General features: G+C 39.2%; 2 protein-coding genes across 13 annotated transcripts in view; one reads left to right on the top strand and one right to left on the bottom strand.

Moving 5' to 3' along the window:
• Window positions 1–11391, top strand: part of FMNL2 (formin like 2) — a 304003-nt gene extending 292612 nt beyond the window's left edge. The window contains exons 23-27 of one of the 4 annotated variants that reach the window (XM_027131206.1): window positions 254–355; window positions 2887–2985; window positions 3691–3814; window positions 7359–7452; window positions 9311–11383. In XM_027131206.1, coding sequence (XP_026987007.1) covers window positions 254–355; window positions 2887–2985; window positions 3691–3814; window positions 7359–7452; window position 9311 — 420 coding nt within the window. In that variant the 3' untranslated portion in view covers window positions 9312–11383. The other 3 variants (XM_027131213.1, XM_027131197.1, XM_027131223.1) reach the window with 3 other exon arrangements.
• Window positions 11392–17146: 5755 nt separating this feature from the next.
• Window positions 17147–21527, bottom strand: part of PRPF40A (pre-mRNA processing factor 40A) — a 54468-nt gene continuing 50087 nt past the window's right edge. For all 9 annotated transcript variants that reach the window (XM_027131235.1, XM_027131272.1, XM_027131245.1 and 6 more), the window contains 5 exons: window positions 20655–20741; window positions 20472–20568; window positions 20327–20388; window positions 19552–19683; window positions 17147–18184 (listed from right to left, as the gene is read on the bottom strand). In XM_027131235.1, coding sequence (XP_026987036.1) covers window positions 18092–18184; window positions 19552–19683; window positions 20327–20388; window positions 20472–20568; window positions 20655–20741 — 471 coding nt within the window. In that variant the 3' untranslated portion in view covers window positions 17147–18091. The remainder of the gene's footprint in view (window positions 18185–19551; window positions 19684–20326; window positions 20389–20471; window positions 20569–20654; window positions 20742–21527) is intronic.

Below are 21527 nucleotides of genomic sequence, written 5' to 3'. Positions count from 1 at the left end.
TGTGTGTGTGTGTGTGTGTGTGTGTGTGTGTGTGTGTGTGTGTGTGTAGAAGTGGCAGGAGGTCCCAGTGTAGCAGTGTTGCATTCTTCTGGTTGCCTTTGGGTGTTGGGAGGAAACACAGGCTGTAGAGAATTGTGGGAGGTGAGGGAGGATGGAGGCCAGAGACCTGTGGGAGATGCTGCAGCTCTTCTCCCAGAGTGCCGAGTTCAAATGCTGCAAAAATGACATTCAAGAGAAATTCGCTTCTTCACAGGATGCCTTCGATGATGTGGTGAAGTATTTTGGAGAAAACCCCAAGACGACACCACCCTCTGTCTTCTTTCCCGTCTTTGTCCGGTTTGTGAAAGCCTATAAGGTAAGCAGGAGCCTGGTTTCTGTCAAGCCTTCCTTGGCATTACTTCTCGAGTGGGTGCCCTCCTCGAGCTGTGTCTGGGTCTCGGTGGCTCCGCAGAGACCTCCCCTGTGCCTTCGGGCAGCAGATATGGGTGGTGAGGACGAGACAGCGGTCTCTGGCCCTGCTCCTGAGGCCCTCAGCACGTCATGCTCCCTGTCTCTACCCGGCCAGCTGGGGGCTCAGCCCCCAAACAAAAGCTCTTGGCTGCCTGTGGGAAAGTGAGGTCCAGGACCACTGCTGCCCTGTTGACTGTTGACCCTCGCAGGCAGGTTGAAGGACTGAGAAACCCAGGCCTCCCGTGGAGTTGTTGAGTGGGTAAAGGGTAGAAGGAGTGAGCCCTGGCCTATGGCAGCGGCACTGTCGCTGAGGTCAGGGAGAGCCTGCTTGTGTCGTAGCTCTGCCCAGGCCCGTGGGCCTCTGGACCAACATTTCTCTAGTGTGGACCAAAAGATGGCTCTAGGAAGGACAGTTGATCCCTGTTTCTTTATCTGGACCCATAACGGCCCTTCCTTTAAATGGGAGGCCTTCTATGACATAATCCGGGACCGTGGTCTTGAAAAAGCGTGTGACCCAGAAAGATCTGTGTCAGAAGAATTTGTCCCTTGAGAAAGGAGGACAAGGAGGGCAGGGCATGAGGGGACTTCAGTGCTCTTAGGAGACATTGCGATCTGTGTTCTCCAGGCTTGTCTATGTATAAGCTGGGTAATGTTGGTCTAGGAAGGAGGAGTGTGATTGTGGAGCGGGGAGGGATGCGGCAGGGCTGTGGACATCTTTGAGAAACATGTGATTGGAAACAGTGGGTCACTTCACCATCATCTGATGGCACTGGAGAACCATCCTTGGGCCTTTTACTTGAGACTCACAAGGTTACGATATTTAGCCATCTTCTCTCAGCATGGCTTAGTGTAGCAGTGATATCACAAGCAAAAAGAAAGTGTCCCTGGCAGCGAGGATGAACACAAATACAGCACCAAGCCCATGTGCGAGAGGCTGGGGGCCATGAGCAATAAGAAGCACTGGTCACCAGGGCTGCTGGCTGTGGTGCTCTGGGGTCCCCTGATGTGCTACCGAGATGACTCAAGGTAGCTCTTGGTATGAGCTGGGACCATGCTTCTTCACTAAAAAAAATTGTAAGTCTAGGGCTTCCCTGGTGGCGCAGTGGTTGAGAGTCTGCCTGCCGACGCAGGGGACACGGGTTCGTGCCCTGGTCTGGGAAGATCCCACATGCCGCAGAGCGGCTGGGCCCGTGAGCCATGGCCACTGAGCCTGAGCATCCGGAGCCTGTGCTCCGCAACGGGAGAGGCCACAACAGTGAGAGGCCCACGTACCGCAAAAAATAAATAAATAAATAAATTGTAAGTCTAAGGTCTCAAAAGAAAATATATGCTGTTTTTAAATTGTATAATACAAGCTGGGAAGTGCCCCTGTTTGGTCTCCAAGTCTGGCCCTTCAGCGGGGTCGTGCATAGAGCAGAGGAAAAAGAGAAGCTGGTCTGTGGGGTGTGACAGGTCAGAGCCCATCAGGTGCTCCTTCTACGTTATCATTTCTCCCCGGGGTCCTGTTCGCTGGCTGTGTGAGGCGCTTATCAGGCAGGGACGTGGCAGGATGTTCTGTTTGCCCTAACATATTACCTAGTGAATAACTGCCCAGCCTGTCACTGACCCAGGGACTTGATGGGCAGATGTTAGGGTTTTAGGATGTCATCTGTCATTTCCCTTCCTAAGTTTGAACCAAAATGAAACGAGACAAAAGCAACAGAGATGAAAACGTAAACTTTATTACTGACAAAAGTTGGATTGGAGGACAGGGTGTGTCTCTGTGAGCTTACCCTTCGGCCCTGAATTAGATGACTTACCAGTGCACAGCTAGACTATTGGAAGTTGCTTTAAGGAGGCTGGCTTCAAAAGAGGGGATGCCCCGCGGGACTGAGCTGAGGTCGGCCTGTTGGATTCCTTGTCCCTAATTCATCACACTTGTCACTGCCTCCCTTGGAAATGAGTGAGCTGTGGGAAGAAAGCCCAGGAGTGTCAACTTGGTGAGGCTCCTGAGGAAACAAGAGGCAAGGGAATGGAGGTTTTCCCCTAACAATGGGCAAAAGGAGAGGAATCTGAGACCCTCCTTTCAGAGAAGCTGTAGGGAGGGGAAAGATTCTGTAAGAAAAACAATCTCACATGAAAATCACTGAGCAGAGCTGCCAAAAGGGGAGTTACCCCGATATATATGGTATGGAGGCTGAGAAGCAGCCTGAGTGGGGAGAGAACCATCAGGAAAGGAATTCTCTGGAAGGGGGTGAATCTCAACTACTAGGTTATGAAGAGGTGTGATATAGACCGACAGCAAAACCTAGAATCAGGCACATAGTGTAGATCTTCCAAACCTTCCCTTAACTCTAATTCCTGGCTAACCAAGGACTCTCTAAGAATGGCTTCTAAAAATCGTGACTGCTGGCATTTCCACTGACATAATCTTCTGCCACTTTTGATTTTACCCAGCAAGCAGAAGAGGAAAACGAGCTGAGGAAAAAGCAGGAACAAGCGCTGATGGAGAAACTCCTGGAGCAGGAAGCTCTGCTCGAGCAGCAGGACCCAAAGGTGAGGTGTGCCAGGCTCCTGAGATGGAGCCGTCAAGAGGCCAGAAAGCCAGATTTGCACAGGATGCCTTCCGCTTCCTTCTAGGCCTTGGAAACTTGGCAGATGGACACTTGTTCATTCGTTATTTCGTTCAGCAGTCACTGGAATGGGGCCGAGAGCATGTTTGTGTGGCATTTCCAAGTTTATAGAGATCGGGAACTTAAATCTCAGTTGGATACACAGAAAGGCCGTCCCGGGTAACCTGATGATTGGACGGCTCAGTGTCCCGGGACAGGAAGGCTTCACGGGGTCGCCATTGATGCTGGCCTTGATAGTGGGAGGGCTTCTCTGGGAACGGGAGGGAGCATTCTATGGAGGGAAACAACATAGGTGAAGACCACGAAGGCTGGCAGGTCGAAGAATTCTTCCTCAGGATCCTCTGGACCAAAGGTTAACAAGTCACTGGTTATTACCAGCTGCCTCTTGTTGCCATGGTGTCCAGCCTTCCCATTGCTGCCAGTTTTGTGCGTCCTTTAGTGCAAAAGCTTTTCTTCCTAGAAGCTTTCTGAGTTTTCCTCTGCTGAGCAGAATGTTTGGGATGGTGCTGTTTGTGTTTCGGACGGAGGCTGCTTGTTAGTAACAAAATGCTCAGACACATTTTGGATTTTCTCAAACCTCCAGTGGGTGCTGATCCCACTAATCTCTGCCATTCTTCTTTCTTCTCAGTCTCCTTCCCACAAATCAAAGAGGCAGCAGCAAGAATTAATTGCGGAATTAAGAAGGCGACAAGTTAAAGATAATAGACACGTATACGAAGGAAAAGACGGTGCCATTGAAGATATTATCACAGGTAAAGGCTATTTTCTCATTGTGGCCCATGGAGATCCCACTGGCCTCACCGTTACTAGGCCATTTACAGATTATGCTACCGATTTTGTCCAGGGTTTACAAGTTCTTCAGTTGATTTTATTCAGATCCAGAACTACAGAGAAACTCCATGCTAGTATTTCAAGTATATTTATAGTAGCCTGTATACTGCTTGTCAAAGAACCCCAACACTCTCTCTGAAAAAAATCTCTGTTCTCAATATCATTGGAACCCTGTAGATTTCACCAGGGCTCCTTTTCCTAATGATGTTCCGTTGTCTTCGATTTGTCACCATGCTCCATTTTCTCCCTCATGACCACTCCTACCCACCTGCCTGATTAATAACTACTATGGACAGGACCCATACTGTACTAAGCACAGTCAACACATGCTTTTCCAACATGCTCTTTAAAAGCCTTTTTACGCACTCAAAGTAAGTGAAGATATTAGGAAATCAGGAGCTGGTGCTTTCATGCAGATAGACCAACAGGCCAGAGGCCCAGGGTTGGGGGATGGTCATTCTCTCAGCTAGGAATGGTGCCTAACCCAGATTGGTTCGTGTCTGATTAAGTTGTAGCCTAATGCCTGCTGCTCGAACCAGTTCTTCTGAGTTTCTGCATTCCCTCTTAAGGATCAGGGCAATAATTTGGGGCAGTGGCTACAAGTGACTTTCCTTTCACATTTGTTGCATAGGAATACTGTTTATCAGCTTCCAAGGTACTTAAAACTTCTCTTGTAGGAAATGTTACGCAAAAGTATAGAGATTAGTATGATGAATTCCCACGTACCCTTCACCCATGAATAGTTTTCAACTCATGGCCAATCTTGTTATACGTCTGCTTCTACCTACTCCCCACCCCCTAACCTCTGGAATTATTTTGAAGCAAATCCAAGACATACAATTTCATCTGGAAATATTTCCACATATATCTTCAAAAGATAAGGACTCTTTAATAAAGCAAACAAGCATACCTACAAGACCATTATCGCACACCTCCCAAACTAAGAGTTCCTTAATATCAAATAGCTAGTCATTATTCACATTTCCTCAATTGTCCTAATTTTTAAAAAAATATAACTCTTAGCCTTTTGACTTCTCATTTCTTGTGAATAGCTTAGTCAGCATTGGAAATAGGGATCCCAAACTGCCCAAATCAGATTTCTTTCATCAGCTCAGACCCAAGGAAATAAAATACGTGAATAAATCACTAAAACGGAAGTCAGTAAAGAGTTCCTTGCCCAGAGTAAACCAGTGTAAGCAGTGGGATGGGTCTCTACATAGGGTGCACACGTGTTCTGTACATTTGTGCCCGCCCGTGTCTGTGTTCACCCTGCAGTGTCTTGCAGATGGCTCCCAGATAAAGCTTCCTTATTTAGCCTCTCTCCTTGCCTCTCCCACATTGAGGGAGCAGCTCTGCTATGAGCAGGAGCAGGAACAGATCTCCTTGGGTGGCACCGCTTAGCCTCAGGGCCACAGTAAGATTGACTTGTAGGTAGAGAAGCATCCAGCCATGGCACATTAAGAACTTAGAGTGCCATTTTCATCAGTCTGTTCTCCAGCTTAGCGACACCTGGCTTGTGAAATGTACAGTTTCTGTTTGTCTGACCTGATACGCCATAGGAGGTAAATGAATATCTGTCTATGGGGCAGATTTTTTTTTCTCCTTGGACTATTTTCCATGTTCTATCCCAGACTGAGTAAAAACTGAGTAGCTCTTCTAGGCTTTATTAGCTCACTTGGGTATATATTGCCTTACACCCTTCCTGCTCACCTCTGCCACCCTTACCCCAGGTATGATTAACAAAGCACTAACCGTGTACTAATGCAGTAGACCTTGGCTTCTTACTCTCTTCTGTTTGTCTTGTTTGGCTGTCATTTTCGATGCAGTGCTGAAGACTGTGCCCTTTACTGCTCGCACCGCCAAGCGTGGCTCTCGATTTTTCTGCGAACCTGTTCTCACTGAGGAATACCATTACTAAACTATTACTCTTTCTCACCTGATGCTCTTAAAAGGTTGCTACAGATTTTTTGACCCCTAATGACCCTCTGTTTGTGTGTCAGGGCCACCCAACATCCTAGCATGGAATTGCCATCTCCATCATGTTGTATTTTATGTTGTCTTCACACTGCATGGTTTTGCATTTCAGTCATAACTGCTTACTCACTAGCACTTTCAATACATCTATGAATCCACATGGCTGTGATGGTGTGTGCGAGTTGAATTAATACAATTACTTATAGAAATTTTCAGAAAACGATGAATAGAACACTTCTTTGAGAGTCAGGATTGGGACCAACTAGGTTGCTTTTAAGAATTGGGGGCTAATATCTTTGAACACAAAATGACAGTCATTAATAACAGTAATTACTATACCTAACACTTATGGAGCACTTAGTGTGTTTGAATAGATTTACAGATATTAAACCAGCCTTTTTGTACTTAGCATGCTTTGATAGTAAAATGAGCTGCTATACAAACTCTCAGGAATACAAGGTGCTCTAAAGTTGCAAAATGATTTGCAGAAGGAGCTGTGAACTACACACAGCTTTAAATTGGGTCTCTCTTAACGGTCTTATATAGTCTGTAGCCATCATCCACAGTGTGGTGGAGCTCATGGTACAAGCTAAACTCAGGGAGCTCTTTTGACCTAGAAAGCCTGTATAAGCTGATATAGGCAATCTATAGCTTTATACTCACCTCTTTTCCGAGTGTCATGCCCAAATTTCACCTATCAGCAATTCCATGTTGGAGCAAGGCTGCAAAGCAAGAAATGAGAACAAAGGCTTAGGAGCTCCCACTGTCTTATCTCATTCATGCTTCTTCACTGGTGGCTCTGTTCCATGTCAAACCCCGAGCATTTCTTCTGTGATGAGATCATATCTGGATCTGCTCCTTTGGTCAAGATGGGGGCACCAGAAATAATAACTTTCCCAAGAAGTAACTGCCTGGGCTTAGTTCTTGATGGTTAAATAAGGAACAAACTTCTCTGTAGTGCCCAGTTGATTAGAATAACAACAAGGGAAGCACACACTCTAACTGGAGTATGTGAAACACCCATTGTTTGACTCCCATGCTGAGATTGACATGGAACTGGTTACATGTTTATTTTGTGGCGTTAACTCTTCTATGAATTGCACTTGTTATGTATGTTCCTCTTTCTCTGAAGATATCAAAGGATGTGGTGTGTTGTTGCCTGTTCTATAGTGTACTTATCCCACCAGTACTTATTAACAAGGCTAGAAACTGTCATCTACTTGGCTACTGTTTATTGTCAGTTTTGCTGCTGAACTATTGTTCTGGAGCCAAACTTCAAAGCAGCTTGGATCTGGGTGGTCAGAGAGCTGGGTGGGAAGACATGCTCACCCTTCCCTTGTGTTCTCTAACACCTCTTGTAGTATGGCCTCCTGTTTTCTTCTTCTGTTGGCTAACATGCCCGGGAATGTTATTCACTAAGTTGAATTGCTTTCCATTTTCATCCCATTTTTACTTAACCATCATTTTGTGTTTTTGTTTTTTTCTGTTTAGCTTTAAAGAAGAATAATATCACTAAATTTCCAAATGTTCACTCGAGGGTAAGGATTTCTTCTAGCACACCGGTGGTGGAGGATACACAGAGCTGGCAAGCATCACTTTTTACTTAGCTTCCTCCTCTCTCTGTATGCAGATTAATGATTTCAATCTATGGCTGAGGGTAATACTGGTGAGAGTCTGACCAGGGAGAAGTCTTTGTACCTCACATTCCAATGATGTGAGGCTGAGCCTCTCTCTCGGACTTTTTGGTCTGCTTCCATGTTCTCAAGTGTGATGGCTTGGGCACGGGTATTTGCTGATGATTATACTTGCTTTGGGTGCTAGGCTGTCCTTCCCTTTACCCCTTCTTGGCCTTCAAGTTATTCAGTTAACCCCATTTTGATCTGAAGAAATTGAGAGTAAGTCCTGGCCAGGGAACATGATCTGCAGTCTTTGAAGAAGGATTAGGGTTCTTAGAACTAATTGCTCAGAGGACTCAGGAACCACAGAACTGCAGGTCCCTGCATATCCCTAGCCAGGAATGGAATTCTGACCTCCATTTACCACTCTGGGCAAGGAAGCAAAGGCTCGAGAGGATTAGGGCATGCAAAACTATTCCTGGCTTGAATTTAGGAGTAGGGCAGAGTCACAGATTCCAATGAGTCAGGAGCTGGTGGGGACTGTGCCTAACTGAGCAGTCACTCAGTTTTTGCCATGTTAGAATTTGGTCCCAGTACTGCAAGATCCTCCAGTTGTCCAAGAGAAGCCAGAAACCTTGGCTTTTATGTTAATCACCAATTTAAATAGCAGGAAACCGTATTTAAAAATTTAAGTCGGGGGCCAAACATTCTGTGGACCAGGTATGGCCCATCCATTTTCAATCTGAGTAGGTGAAGGGATTAAAAAGATTAAATCTGTTTTAATTCTGTTATTTGTGTTTCCCTTTCTAAAGGTAAGACTGTTTCTAAACAGAGATCAACAATACTAAGTTAATGAAAGGGCAATACAAACTAATTAAACAAAACAAGGGGAAAAAGTATGAAGCCTGCTTTATTTTTCTTTTCACCATATCCCGACTCCATTAAATGGTGGCTACCTGCTGGCTAGGCTACCTGCCTTATTCATCAAGAAAGCATGCTTTCACACTAAGAGTGCTTACATATACTAAAATTCATCCTGTTCATCTCACTTCATCCCTCTAGAACAATGCCTGCTTGAAATGACGTGCAGTGGTTGATTCATTCATTCAACGAGGCATTTTGTTGTTGTCTGTCAGGCATCCTGCTGTTCATTGGCAGTACAAATTGGAGAATCTGGAGGGCCCATACCACCTTGCCCCTCTAATGAAAAACAAAAAATCTTGGGTGGCAGCAAAGAATGTTCAGGAATGGAGTGTTATTTTGATTTAGTGATTACTTTTATTCAGTGGTTGAGTATTATGTTTCTAATTCGCAAAATAAAAATCTGACTTCAGCTAATTTTAATGTAATAAAAATAATAGAAGCTGTGTCTGCTAACTAAGCATAAGTTCCTTCCTTGGTAAAAATTTCCGATAAGACAGGACAGGGCAGTCTGTTTTATTAGTTTTGCAGTTTAAAATTCATTGCAGTTGTTGTTGGTATTCAGGTTTCTGGAAAGAAAAATAACTACTAAGCAAGAGCTATTTCCAATGGAAGAAACATTTCAAAATAAGACTTCAGCTAGACTCTGGCCAGTGACAGAAGCAGTCTCTCATATAGTTTTCTAAAAGAGCCCAGAATCACACCAGTATTACATGCTGTTTTGTTTGACTGTAAATACTGAGGGCAAAGTACATGTTTTGGCTCAGATTCTCAATGAGTTTGAAGGGCCCATTAGCTGACTCTTCTACACAAGCTGCTTTGATTGGCTGCCAGCTGGCCTTTATCTTGCTTAGAAACATGATATTAAAGGTTCCACTTCTCTTATTGGTGCTCTCCTCTTCACAGATCTTAGAAACCAACCATACAGACGAGCCGATGCGGTGAGGAGAAGTGTCAGGCGGCGCTTTGATGATCAGAACTTGCGTTCTGTTAATGGTGCCGAAATAACCATGTGAACCTGAGACCTGCCTGTATGAATAGAGGGTGTGTGTGAATGAAACTGACCATGTGAATTTTATGTGCTATCATTTAACTGCAGCCTTGAACATAGATGAAAATATTCTAAGGGCTCAGATTTAGCAAACACATAGGAATTTAAAAATGATGGGCTCTCCTTTCAACCTTTGTTAACAAGTGCCTAAAAGTGGAAGTACCTGCTCAGATTAATCAAAGCAATAGGATTTGATTTGATTAGGTATCTTTTTACACCAGTGTGTTATTCAATTTTTAACCAAAATGTAAAATTCATATTACATTCATTACCTGCCATTGTGATTGTCCCATGATGGCCCACCCTGGTTTCCTGATAAGTTGTAAATAACATGGATGCATCTGCTGTGGGCTTCCTTTGCTGACATGTCTTTTAAGGAGTTAATTTTGTGTTTCAGCCATACCCATCAACTTGGTATTTTTAAGGGCTTGCAACGTGGAAGAAGGAAAAAGTCACACGATAAACTCCTTCTATCCATAACCAAGCCCCAGCAAAGTACAAACATGTTATTGCAGTGGCACAGAATCAGTCAACTCTTGTTTCACATTCTGCTTCTGTGCTGGGGTACGATGCCCTATGAGAGACATTCATTGGTATGAATGCGACGATATGATGGCACACAGATGTTGTATAAGACTTTATTTGCAGTACTGTGTTCTTCAGCTAGAGGCAGCTTTTAAAAAATAATGCAAATGTTTATTAATTAGCACTAAAATTAACATCTCAGTAATCAGTATTAGGATTTCTGAGGACCATTTTGGGTCAATCCTGAGAATAGAAATCAGTGCCTTGCTAGCCAGGGAGAGGTTCACTAGCTCTAGCAACAAGCATTTAAGATTACTTCTGCTAGCAGAGTAGTGTTAGAATCCTGGCCTTATTATCCTGACAGTCGGCAGGGTTGGTTCCCCCTCCCCCCTTCTTTTTGTAGACTGGAGATTTATTTGGCATCATATATCAAAGGTAAAAATTCTTGCATTTCCAAGATTACTTTATGGGGGATTGCAATTAAATTTCTGAAATACATCACGATTAAGTTTAAGTGATATGTAATGGGACTAAATGGCCAACAAAGCCACTGCTATTTTTCCTTCCTCTCTGGCAGGGCACTTGATCCATTCCAAAGTCAAAAACTGGACTGAAGCTAATTTGTACTTTTCATAATATACATTCTGCTTCTGGCTTACCTTTTGGTACATGACATCAATATATTAATTGTAAAGTTTATTGTATAGTATTTAACCACTGAATTTCTTATTTTGTTGTGCTTATGTGAACTCTGGTGAAGGTCCCATTTCCCTTGGATAATGTGTAGTTATATATCTCTTTTTAAATGTACAGATATTTTGCTATAAGATTGGTGCAGTTTTTTATGGTTTTTACACTTCTCTTTAATTCCCACCTAAGCCTCTGGGGTAATATTGTAAATATTGTTTAAAAATGCATCAGCCTATGCTATACAATCTGAATGTTATTTTAACTTATAGGGTTTTTTTTTTAATATATATTTAACTACAAGGACAGTTTAGGGATCAGTTACTACATTTTCACTTTAGCATATTTACAGAAAGGTTACTTTAAACTGCCACCTGCTAGCACATTTTCATAATGTGTACATTAAAAAAGAACATGCCAAGATTTTGTCTGACTCAACATTCATTTTGATGAAAAAAGCAATTTGACCATAAATACAACACAAATAGGTGGTCCTTCACCACAAAGCAGCTGTTTTCCAAAGCTCAATACTGATGAACATGTTAAAGTAATTGCCTATTTATTAATCTACAAATAGACAATAATGTTGGCATGCTCTTTTCTGTCTGTTAATGGGCCTGCTTCTTAGCAATATTAGAAATGTTTTATAAAAGCAGTTCATGTTACTTTTCTGGTCTTTTCATGGCATATGAGCAAATAAACTATTTACACTACTATCCTGTAATATGCTGCAGTCTTTCAATGTTATATTTTAGGGGGTTTTATGTACACTCTTATCTTCTAGAAACAAACAGGTATGTCTTGCTGCTTGAATTCATAATCTAAATATACTTGGTAAATTTTAAGAAAAACCCCTCCCCCTACAAACTCTGCATCACTTGCTGTATGGAATGTAGGAACCAAATAGATTTTGATAGTGTTGAGTATTTTAGTGTTGAGCTTTAGTATCTCCAAAATCCTAGTTATGAATTTATTACTTCCAGAGAAATAGCACTCTTTTTTGGTGAGATATTGCGTCTCTCCACATTTGTTGTAATGAGGATGTTGCATATACACAGGCTACACGTGGACTGCACAGAAGTACCAAGCATCTGACCACATCGGTTGGCCAGGTAAATACAAGCCGTGTGATCCACTGCACACACATACTGGTATTTGTAATAACTCCAACTTCTCAGAAAAGTTTAGTATATTCTTCTTAGTATATTCATTTAGTATTTTTTTTAGGGAAGCAAAGAAATTTATAATTTATTTTAGGAGACTGTCCAAGTGGTTAAAAACAACTTATTTAGAGGGGCGTAAATCAGTCTTTTAAGGAATTATTGTTGCATTTAGGTCTTTGTTCCCAATTCAGTGCTCTTTCCACTGCACCACAGTTACACAATGTACAGGCATGCCTTGTTTTATGGTGTTTGCAGATAATTTTTTATTTTTAATAAATTGAAGGTTTGTGGCAACCCTGTGTTAGATGATGGTTAGCGTTTTTAAGCAATAAATTATTCCTTAATTAAGGCATGTAATTGTTTTTTAGACATGCTATTGTACATGTAATAGACTATAGACTACAGTATGGTGTAAACATAACTTTTATGCACAAAAAAACCAAACATTTTGAGTGATTCGCTTTATTGTGATATCCCCAAGGTAGACTTATAGTTGAAGCTTTATTTTATAAGAAGGGAAAAAAGTTAAATTTTGCAGTTAGTAAGACTGCAAAAATTGTTTTTTGTACCACAAGTGCCTCATGGTAAAGGAAGTAAGATCTTTAATATGCTACAAATTCAGAATGTTTCAAACCCAAACTACAGAAAGGTCAAACGAAGTGGATACGGTTGGGTTTGGACATCTTTTATCAGTTGCACCCCCCGTTTATGTTTTTGATTGCGTCGTGTGGCTCGTGGGATCTTAGTTCCCCACCCAGGGATTGTTTTATGAACCCACGCCCCCTGCAGTGAAAAGCATGGAGTCCTAACCACTGGAGAGTAAGGGAATGCCCAGCACCCATTTTAAAAGATATTTCCTAATGACTCAGAGTTAAGCCCATTTGTTTCCCTCTCCCAGTCTTTGTGACTAAAAATATAAATCTTAACCCACTAAAAGTCACTGCAATGACACTGCAATGAATGTCCGGTGACCCTGATGACTCAACAATGCTCAGTAGATGACGGAACTTGCTATCACTGACTTCGTTGGTTCAAGGTATTGGATTTTGTAGAATTACCTAATTTTACACTGTAATACTTTCATAATATTAGCTTTATAATTCACATCTATTAATTTTAAATTTGATTATGAAATTCTTAGCCCTAATAGTTTTTATCAGAAATGTGTGCACAGGTGAATATACTATCAGCCCTCTTCATACCAAAGGAGTAATCTTCCATTTTTTCTAAAATACCCCATCTATTTCTAAGAAAAAACTTGAAGAAACAAATGTGTGAACGAAAGTTGACAAACTTTTCTTTGATCTTTTTATAGAGAAAAGCAAATATTACACTGAGAAAACAGAATGTGGGCATCTATCATCATACAGCACAGAACTGCTGCATATGACAGTGCTTAAAGGAAAAAGCTGACACAAATCCAACTTAGTAAGAGATGCCATTTTTTTCTAATAAATTATATTTATTTACAAAAGGTCTACTTTTATGTAATTGATGTTCTTTACATCAGAACAATATATGAACATAAGAGAAAATCTGGTAATTATAAACACAAAGTAGAAACCTTGTTCCCCCTATTACTCACCTTTCAGAACAAGTCTTCAGTTTAGTTGCAGAGGTAGGCAAGAGATCAACACCTACCAAAAAAGTTTGCAGGCAGGACCAAAAAAAAAAAAGATATTTCTGAATACCACATTTAGATACCCCCAAAGAACAGCATAAAAGAAGGGCATCAAGAAATGGCTTAGTTTGAATCTGATGTGAGATTAGGCAGCCACTTTCATAGTCTGAATGAAAACTGGAGCGAGGTTAGCCAGTTCCCGTGAAATGCAAACATCAACCTTAAACCTAGGACAAATTACCATCAAATTAATAGTCAATTACCAGTCACTAACAATGAGGTGGCCTTGAACGAGATCATATTGAATCGTAAGAGCAGTTTTTATACAGCAAGTTCAAAAAGCACAGAAAATCTGCAGTTAAGGAACTTAAGCCAGGTAGAGAGAAACCAAGTAATGTTTGGAGGGTTAGGGGGGAGTGTGTGGGTAACTGGAGCGAAATCTGCTCACTTCTCACCTCACCTGTAAGTTAGCTCCAAGAACACTGAAGTGCATGCCCTGTCACCATTATTCACCCCTTCTCAGAAGTTAAAATAGGAATTTTTTTTGTCCATTAGGGCCTTTAGATCAACTCTTATCTAGCTAAATGTTAGCTCCTCAAAAGTTACTACTTTTAAACTACTACTGTGGTAATCGTAGTATGAATATGATATGAAAGAAGGTATGTTTCAAATCATCACAAGGGATTGCCTTTCCTACTTAAAACCACGTGAAAGTTTCATGTTTTCACGTAACAAGCTTTTGGACATTTCTGAAGTAACAGTTAAGATTGAGGTACAGTCACTAGAACTTATCTTTAGTGTACTTCAATTAGTTTGGGGTTTAGTATGGTTTATTGCAACGATGCTTTTTCAAGCCCTTTAACAGATGACGAGTACCATGGATGCTGGATGAGTACGTCTGTCAACTAAGATTTTACATTCACTCAGTAAATGCCTACTATGTATGTACCAGGCACTGTTCTAACTCACAGGATAAAACAGTGAGTGAAACAGAAATCCCTGCCCCCAAGGAATCTGACCATCATTTACATCAAAACAATTGAAAAACTTAAGAGCAAGGTAAGAAATTAACAAGGAAGGTAAGAATTTATTAGACTGCTATATGCCATTACTAGAACCATAGCATGAGATTTAGAACACAGTTCCATGAAAATTACTCATGACGTTATTTTGTTTTTCCTTTATGTAAAATGAGTCCTAGAAAATGTAAAAGAAAATTCTACCTAGTATTGAGAGAAATCCCCAAGGGAATAGAAAAAGTCTGACTTCAGGTATAAGGAATTAACGTGCTTTGCCTCATTTTGCTTTCAGAAATGCTTATTTAGTTCTTTGGCTTTGTGATTTACATTTAAATTACATAATATACTTAAATACCCTATAAACTCTTAAAAAAAGCATTCATTACTCTTCCCTGGGTACTCTGATTAGAAACAGCTCTCTCTTAAATAGTATCCAAGTTTTTTTTGTTTTTTTTTTAAGTATCCAAGTTTTAAATGAAAATCCTTAAATAAAGAAGCTACCCCTTTCTGGATGCAAAAATAAAAGTGGCTGCCTAGTCAGCACTCAGGTGACCATTAACATGCGAAGAAAACCAGGCTCATCTAGGCAAATGCTTCTTAACACAAGATGCAGGCCCTTTGGTAACCGAATGAAAACTATGGACCATCCTTCCAGAAAAATGTACACAGATATTTCAAGAAGTTTTACAGTCTTAATGCTGTGAATTAAGACTGCTTTACTCTAGGCCAATCCCTTTCATTTTATAGCTGGATAATATGGGGCCCAATTAGCAAAAATTAAAAGATGAAATAGCTGTGATACTTTGATCATTTTCAAATTTACTGGGCATAAAAAGTATTACTCCCAAGGCATAAAAAGTATTTTTATTGTTGAAAACCATGAATCTATATGCTGAAGCTCCTTTGGGTAATGATAATGAAATGCCGTCACTGTGTTAAAAAAAAAATGTTGGGACCATTGCTTTTATTTAGAAGTATTACGTTGTTTAAATACAGTTGGGAAAGGTGCAAAGAGTTCTTTATACTTCATTAACTTTTCATACAAATTCAGTTTTCCCACACAGGAATTATGTACTGGGAGGAATAAAAACATCAAATATTTGAGGTTCTGGATTTTGACTATTAAGCATGATATTATTAAATGTATTAGTGAATTTAATCTAAGAGTTCATTAACATTAATGATTGATAGTGAGGGAAGATAAGCCCTTAACATTTACCTGAAAGTCTGAGGCTTAACTGAAAAGCAGAAATTCCCCTTATCTGAATATAAACAATACTTTCCTATTTGAACACATTTTTAACATATCTGTTCAACTCTAACCAATATTCCAAGACATTTCAACTTTTACCAGACTGAAGATTTAGAAACCTAATCAAATGGATTAAAAATATTCACACACAACTGTTTTAAAACAATCTTCCCATTGCCTGTACCTTCAGGCCATAGTATCTTTCTGGCAACTAAGTATCATTTGATGGGATCACTAAGGAATTAGAGTCACTTCAATTACATGTTTTATAACAAGGATGTTGTATTTTGCGTTAGAATTTATCAGTTTCGCTTTTAGGTCAAATAGTTTTCATGGATTAACTATAAGGAAACTTGAATTTGTATTGTCTTGTAGGGATCTGAGGTTGTGATAAGACAGTATCTCTATAAGAAATAAGAAATCTAATTTGAGGACATGCTAAACCACATCAATAGCTTTTTATTTAAATAGAAAAATCAAAACTTTAAAGTTGTACTTAAAAAAATCATCATTCATGGAAGTAATTAAAAGTTTTAGATTCTACATTCTCTTGTGAAACATCACTAGTATTTCTGCCAATATCATATGCAGATTTTACTCTGACTTCCATGTCAAGTGTCTGACATGATTAGCAATATTAACTATCATTACGAAGGGACCTCTGAAAATTAAGTCTAGGCAACTTGCCTGTTGCCAAAGCTGTTGTTATATGTTTTGGTTCTAGTATACAATAGGAGACTAACCTCAAGCAAGCAATTGGTTACTTCACATTTTCTAAAGATAGTCACTCTCACTTTCTACAAAGTCATGTCATATTTCACAACAGAAAAATGACTTGGCAGCGAGAAAAGTTCAGGGCCCCCTCCCTGCCCCGCCCACCAACCTGCCTTGAGCCTTTCAATAGTGGATGCTAGATTAATTGAAACAAAGCGGGCAGGGATGGAAAAAGAGTCATCCTGGTCAGTCCCACTTTCAAATTAGGATGGTGAAGGAAAAATAAACTTTTTGTTCTTCTGAATCCCAACCTGAAACAGGATTGCCCAAAGTGTCCAAAATAAAAAAATACCTAAGATAATACCAAAGACTATGTGCTATAATTTACTTATTTACTTAAAAAAATCTCCTGCACTGAAGGAAAATAGTATAAATTACATTACCAACCTTCAAAAGTTAGCATGTAAAGAGTATTCTAAACTTCAAACCATTGCCTTTCTTAGAGTATTCTGTAGGAAATTCACAGATCAAAAACAAATACAGGGGTCTCAAATGCACTGATTTATAATATTCTTAAATATTAAAAAAGGAAAGTAACTTAGCTGTGTGGGTTAGCTAAAGCAAAATTTCAGGGATTTTAGTATCTTAACCCTTAAAGGATCATACAATTTTTTACAGCTGAGCAGTTTAAGTAGAAATAAATACTAGTACACACTAGAAGAGAAGATTTAATAATTGATAAAAATGTACAAAAATATTCAAATCAGAAATGCTTCAGAATGTGTACCACGAAGTCAGTACTTCTCAGTGAGGAGGGAAGGTAAAAGACTTCCTCAATGAAAAAAAGCAAGAGAAAGATCGGATTTAAAAAAAAAAAAAGACAACTGTTAAAGAAATCGTTTAAGTCAACATTGATTTGTTTTAGACAAGGATATTGCAACCATCACTTAAAGTTTGGTGGCACATTCTTTAGTAGGTCCTTAAGGCAATATATTTAAGCTAATTTACAATTTGATTTGATGTTAACTTTTTAAACATCACCTCAAAATAATGCCCTCACAATAGCCTTTTAAAAATGTATTTAGATGTTTCATAAAAAATAATGGTGGCTTTATTATAGTAGTGCTCAATAGCACCACTATAGTTAAGGGTCTACCAGGTTTCCATTAAGAACACCTATGTCTGAGTTCACCTTAAAAGATCATATCGGCTTCAACCAGTTGGATAGTGCACAAAAAAGCAGTTTTATCAGTTGCTGGTGCTTTTTTTGTACTACTAGATATTAAAAAATTTTCATTATATCTTCAAAATCCAACTTCTATAAAGTAAATCAAATCACCTCATGACTTAGACTTTAGAACAAAGTAGAGACACCTGCAGTTATCAGTAAATTGCCACCTTTAATCCATTCTGCAGTGCCCTATGAAAGGGTCACAGAAAGACAGTTATGACTGTATGAAAATATGATTCTTGATACAGAATCAAAAGTTATTTTCAATTTCCTTTGCTTTTTATAAAGTCCACAATAACAATACTTAAATGCACTTTTTTTTCTGTGATATAATTAAAACCCAGTGTTATTTCAATTGAACTTAAAATAGAATCCCTGGTCTGAATTAGACTTTAAATCATACTGTAAACATATTTGGTATAATTTATTGATCATCATCCAGTTGCTCCAAAAGGGTCCTTCTACGCTTTTCCAATTCCCCTTCACTCAGTTCACTGCCAGAAGTATCCCAATTACCCTGAAAAGACAACGAATACAATTATATTTGTGTCAGGACTCAAAAGGTTAAGTAGTAATGAACCTTTGAAAAAAGAATCCACATCTATGTGGATTCTTTTCCACAAAAACAAATGCATCATAGGGTATGAAGACTGATCTCTTTCCTAAAAGCCTACCAATGGGTTGTTAACTAAGTACTTCTTGGTTACATTAGGGGAGACACTTAACTTAGAATGAGACTTTTATATGGTGTTTACTTTCAGTTTACATTAATATGTAGATCGGGGGAATAGTAAGTACCAGTTTTTCTTCCTCTTAATACAACTGAATATGAAACATCTTGTTTCCATTTAATGGAAGCTGGGTGTTCATTTCCTAAGTATTATATTCCTTGCTATTTTTTCCGATTCTAGGTTGTCCTATACGTGTTTTATATTACATAAAAGTATCAAGCTTTAAGCATACTATTGCGCCCAGATAAAGAAACATTCCAGATTTATGAGGACAATAGTTTGGCTAGAAAAAATTTAAAACAGACAAAAAAACCAAAACAACTGTGAGAAGCAACTTTTCAAAAGTAGATTTTTCACCTATCTTCCTTCCCCCTTCAGGGATTTCATTTAACCTACTGTGAAGAAGAAACTATTAAGTTGCTAAGTAAGTATAGAGGAAATCATCATTCCTCACCAAGGATGTGCATCAGACTCACCAGTGCAGCTTTAAAAACAAAACAAGAACAAAAAAAACCCTCCACCCTATTCCCACTGAATGAGAATATCCAGAGGGAGACCAGGGCTTACCTACACAATTTAAACTCTCAATTGGTAACTCACAGGCATTATACTTGCTAAGCCCACAGCATTTGTGGAACGAACGGCAAGGTGAAGAAGGCTTGTGTTACTGTGCTCTGGCATACATACACAAACACACATACAGGGGAAACTGAAAACTAATTATGTAATTTGATAATAAAACATTAGATCTGGCTTATTGTATCCTCCTATCTACTTGCCCTCAACTCTTCCCTCCCAATGATTAAAAGCTGCTGGAAAGCTACCTTTTGAAACTGGATTTAGTAACAATGACAACTGTGGATATGGTGGAGGGAAAACCTGATTTGAATCTCTTAAAGTTTATATTCTAAAATTAGGTAGACAATGTCCATTGGTATTTCTTTGTGAGAATGTACAAAGCAGAAGAATATATCCTTTCTTAGTGGGTTAAACAACTGTTAGAGAATGCTATGTTATTTTTTTAAGGAATATAAAATTTAGGATGCTTAACTTGGGTCATTCATGATCATATACGTTAGAAAACTGTGTGTGAAAAGTAGCTGACATTTTTGTACTATGAAAATGCAGAGATGAAAGAATTCTAAATACTTACAGAATCCTTTCCAGTCTTTTTCTTAGGTGATTTGTGTTTTGACTCTGATCTTTGTCTAGTTCTGTCTTTTTCGCTTTCCCGGTCTTTTTCTTTTTTATCCTTCTCCCGTTCAGCATCTGACTCTGGAGAGTCCTGTGTAAATAAAAAAACAATGTCAGCATTTTGATAAAGAAACCATTCCATTAGAAATAAGTCCCTATATAGGTAATATTTAAGAACACCCACATATAACAGAGTATGTATGTGTTCCTAGAGTGGTGGAATCTGAATCGATAACCTCAAGGAATTTAAAACATTCCCAAGATTCATGAGATGAAGTTGGTCTTTCCTATGGGAAAGATGACATTCTGATAGGGTAAAATACCACTAAAAGAGCGTCACTAAATTAAGTGTGCCTTCATCACTAAGATTAGGTGTATCTTGATGTGTACCTAAGATTAAGAGCTGAAGGTAAAGGAAAAAGTTTAAACATTTAAACTTGTGGTTCTCAACAACAGCTCAATATATATATATATACAATCACACACCCTTGGGTCTTTCTGTAAGATTACTATAAAAAACCAGAGTGGAAGTCTTAACACTGTGTTATTTTTTTTCAAAGTTCACCAAAAGATTTTAATGAAAGATTAAGGTGAACAACAACTATGAAACTCTTGAGTTTAGGTACATACCTAAACTCTGTTGACTGCATCGGACTAGACAGAAATTTCTACTGCCACTGAGAAAGTGAAGGGCAAAAGCCTAGGTACAGTGTAAAAATTAAGAGTTTGCTTACAGATTTATGTCTTCTCTTCTTGCTTTTCTTCTTATGTTTTTTTGATTTCTTATAACTTCTCTCTAAGCAGCACAAAAAGAGAAGTGTCAGAATTTGAGGACATCCAAGTGTCAATGATTTTAATCAAGTTAAAAGATATGTTTACCAGATTCAGCACTAGAAGAATGTTCTGAAGCAGAACGAGACTCTGATCGCTGTCTTTTTTTCTTTGAATGGCTGTCATCATCATCTGAATCTGATCCCTACACAATACAAATAATTTCATTCATAATGCTGCTAACAAATATTTCAATACACTTATGGTGCCATTTTTAATAAACTTCCTTACTGATCGAGAGCGGGAGCGTTTCCTGTGATGTTTTTTAGATTTCTTAGAGTGTTTCTTATTCTTTGAATGATGATGTTGACATTCATGCTACAGGGGCAAAAGAAAAAAATTTCAGAAGTTCACACTTTAGACAGTACATCATGGAGAATTTTTAAAAGCTTTACAAATAGGTTCTTAGAGTAAAACTGCATTCATTTTGCGTATTTAGGATGTACTCCCCCCTTGAAATGGTGCAAAGAGTTACTTAACAAGGAACAGAAGAGAACATTTTAACTATCCTGTACCCACTCATTTGGACATCTAAACACAACGTTCAAAAGTATTAATAAAATACTTTTTTTTAGCAATGAGAATGGTGTGGGTACAGTAGGGACAATTGATACCCTCCATAAAGGTATAATCTGCAGAATAGTTACACTACTTTCAAAAACAACAAAATGTTATTCATACGTGGCTTTTCTGATGAACGTGGCTCAGCACTGAAATAAAGAACTACCTCAGAATCATCCATAAAGGAGGTTGGTCTCAGAAATTAAATGCAAAATCAGCTCTTTTCACCCAAGGAGCATTCCCTTCCTAGCCAAGCTTAAGATATCCAAAGGCAATCTAACTACACATGAAATCAGAAAAGGAAATGTTGTCTCTGTGGATTAACTCTGTCACTAAAATAATTATGAGGCTAGTAGGGAAGGAAAAACGCTGCAGTAAAAACTCCTTGCCCCCAAACATATCTAAGCCTTTGAAAATAAATTCTGCTTCAGTTTACGAGTAAGTGGAAACAGAAAATCTGGTTCAGGGATTCTGTCTCTGTCTCTCTCTGTTTCTTTCTCTCTCTCTCTCTCTCTCTCTCTCTCTCTCTCTCTCTCTCTCTCT

Source organism: Aethalodelphis obliquidens, unplaced genomic scaffold (genome assembly GCF_003676395.1).
Source record: "Aethalodelphis obliquidens isolate GAN/ISIS:26980383/991018 unplaced genomic scaffold, ASM367639v1 scaffold2, whole genome shotgun sequence".
Lineage (NCBI taxonomy): Eukaryota > Metazoa > Chordata > Mammalia > Artiodactyla > Delphinidae > Aethalodelphis > Aethalodelphis obliquidens.
This window is presented reverse-complemented; position numbering and strand designations above follow the sequence as displayed.